The 2,500-nt window shown below is 39.3% G+C and overlaps 1 protein-coding gene across 2 annotated transcripts in view; it reads left to right on the plus strand.

The window, feature by feature from the left end:
* Positions 1 to 808: 808 nt before the first annotated feature.
* The window catches only part of LOC113824018 (uro-adherence factor A), a 43,457-nt gene continuing 41,765 nt past the window's right edge, over positions 809 to 2,500 (plus strand). For both annotated transcript variants that reach the window (XM_070128365.1, XM_070128366.1), the window contains exon 1: positions 809 to 1,004. In XM_070128365.1, coding sequence (XP_069984466.1) covers positions 939 to 1,004 — 66 coding nt within the window. In that variant the 5' untranslated portion in view covers positions 809 to 938. The remainder of the gene's footprint in view (positions 1,005 to 2,500) is intronic.

Raw genomic sequence — 2,500 nt, forward strand, 5'->3', positions numbered from 1 at the left:
AGAGAGAGAGAGAGAGAGAGACAGAGAGAGAGAGAGAGAGAGAGAGAGAGAGAGAGAGAGAGAGAGAGAGAGAGAGAGAGAGAGAGTCTGTCAGATAGATAGATTAGTAGATTAACACACACACTTGCGTCTATACAACTCCCTACATTTCAGACATCAGCATTTCTCATACACGCAAACGCGTCATGTGATTAATATAACTGTAGCCTTTAAATACGACTTGAAAGTAACTACAGAAATGACTTGAAATTCTTTGCTTTCTAATATGCATGGCGCGTTTTGTTTGTGTGCCTCTACGGGTGAGTGCCTCTTAGTGTGTGTCTGTGTGTGTGGTTATTGACGTACATGCGGTCATTCGTGTGCGTGTTTGTGTGTCTCTGTGCGTGCGCACGTGCGTATGTTTTCGTGTCCCTCTTTGTCTCATATCTTCATGACCTCAACTTTCTTCCCAACTGGAACTCAATGAATGTTGATCCTGATATGCATTTTCAAAAGGATCATAAGAAGAGAATGTCCTTTTTACTATACTAAATCAATGCATTTGAAAATCACATTGTGTTATTGTCCAGAATTTTGCATTCAACTGCACATTGCAAATAAATTTAATTTCCTTCTTCACGTGCCTGCCAGGCGTACGAGAAACCCCTTCTACTATTTCTAAGATTTCCACAAATACATAAATATTCCACGTATATAGTGATGGGAGACCTAATCTCCAATAAATTTTGATGATCTTGCAAGAAGTGGAAAAACAAGATAATTAAAAAAAATGAAAAAAGAAATGTTTTGTACGATTAGTTTCCCCGATTCGCCGGGCTTCTCTGGCAGTCAGCTGAGAGAAGTCGCTCTAGGAAGGCGTGTGTGACGATGTGAGGATTTCAGTTCATACCATTTAAATGTTTTAAACCTCGCCAGCTCAGGCTGTTGGGTTGACAACGATGGCAGCTGTTCGGGGAGGAGTCAAAGACCGCATCGTCCATGAAATAGGCAGAGCCATAAAGCAGGTAAATGCTAAATAAGAGAGAAACTGATTTTAATAAAGCGAGGTGTGGCGAGATTGCGCTCACGAGTTGTCATTAATCTCATAACACTTCTTGATTTCCTTCTGCCTTTGGCGACGAGACAGAGGCACGAGGAGGGGAGAAGGGAAAGTAGGGGATGAAAGATAACGTGACGATGTAAGGTCAAAATAACCGAAAAGGGAGAGGAAGGAAGGAAAAGAGAGAAAGCGAGAGCGAGAGAGCATCGATCGACGGGCGAGAGAGAGAGAGAAAGAGAGAGAGGGAGGGAGAGAGGGGACCTGAGTCTTCCTCACGCTCATGTCAACAAAGAAACGTGGATACCACCTCCTGTGCCATTCCTTTTTTGTCTCTTTTTATTTTAATCTCCTCTTTCTCTCTTGATCCCTCGACCCTTGACCTGGAATACGCGCCTTGACCTCAACTCCCGTTGACCTGCGTGCGAGGTCAACTACGTAGACCCTGGATATGATGTCTGAGTTTGACCTCTCACAAACCTACTTTCACGCCCTTGATTTGACACTGACCTCATTTGACCCCGTGATGATACTCCTTGACCTCTTGTCATTTTGTATTCTTATTTGTTTTTCAAGAGAATTTAGGTCATAGTATAAAAGATTTAGTTTATTTAGAAGATATCAGGCTATCATTATAAAGTATATTCCCACATGGACCATTGTAATGAAGGTTTTATTATATATTGGGGATTTTTTTCCTGGTGAATTGCCATACTCCATTGTTGATGGCTGGGAAATGGGAAGGTGTGGCCTGCTGTTGCTCAGTTTAGAAGATAATCACTTTTTACAGTTTTCTATTGAATTTGAAGAAACTATTGCTGTGTGCTAAACTCAGTAGAATTGTCACTTTTAACAGTAACATGCTTAGAAGGTAAGAGTGATGGAAAGGATTATCAGTTTGTCAGCATCTGGTTTGAAGGAGCTACATAATATTCTACATTGAGGAGAAATTACTTGTGTCTTGTACAACTTATTGCGAAAGTCTGGTTGTCGTGTACAGTGAAATGCAATAGATTTGTGTTTCAATTATGCTGTATGTCTTTGCTTAGTTCTTCATGTACTTCGATATGTAAAGTGCTTTACAGCGTGTTTGATTCTATTTTCTAATGTTTATATTTAAGCATATTGGTATTGTATGAAGTGCATAATACTGCAATGTTGATATGACTAAGAATTTGATATAACATTCAAGAGTAAAAAGTTTTGTGATATAGTTTATGACCTAAAGTGCTGCAGATGAATATCAAAAGAACTGTAAGTGCATAGTTTTATTGTAATTAGAAAGATTATTATCTCTCGGAGGAAAAGAAAAAATGCATGTATTCAAGAGGATTAGCAGAAGTGCTTATCTGTGTGAATGTGATGAAGGTAATGCTGATCTAGTGTTGGATTGTGATAATGCATAGTGCTTCTTATCTCAGAAACAGCATAATTTTGATATTTTGTTGCTGATTATTAAAGTAC

The sequence above is a fragment of the Penaeus vannamei genome, chromosome 12 (assembly GCF_042767895.1).
Source record: "Penaeus vannamei isolate JL-2024 chromosome 12, ASM4276789v1, whole genome shotgun sequence".
In the NCBI taxonomy this organism is placed as follows: Eukaryota; Metazoa; Arthropoda; class Malacostraca; order Decapoda; family Penaeidae; genus Penaeus; species Penaeus vannamei.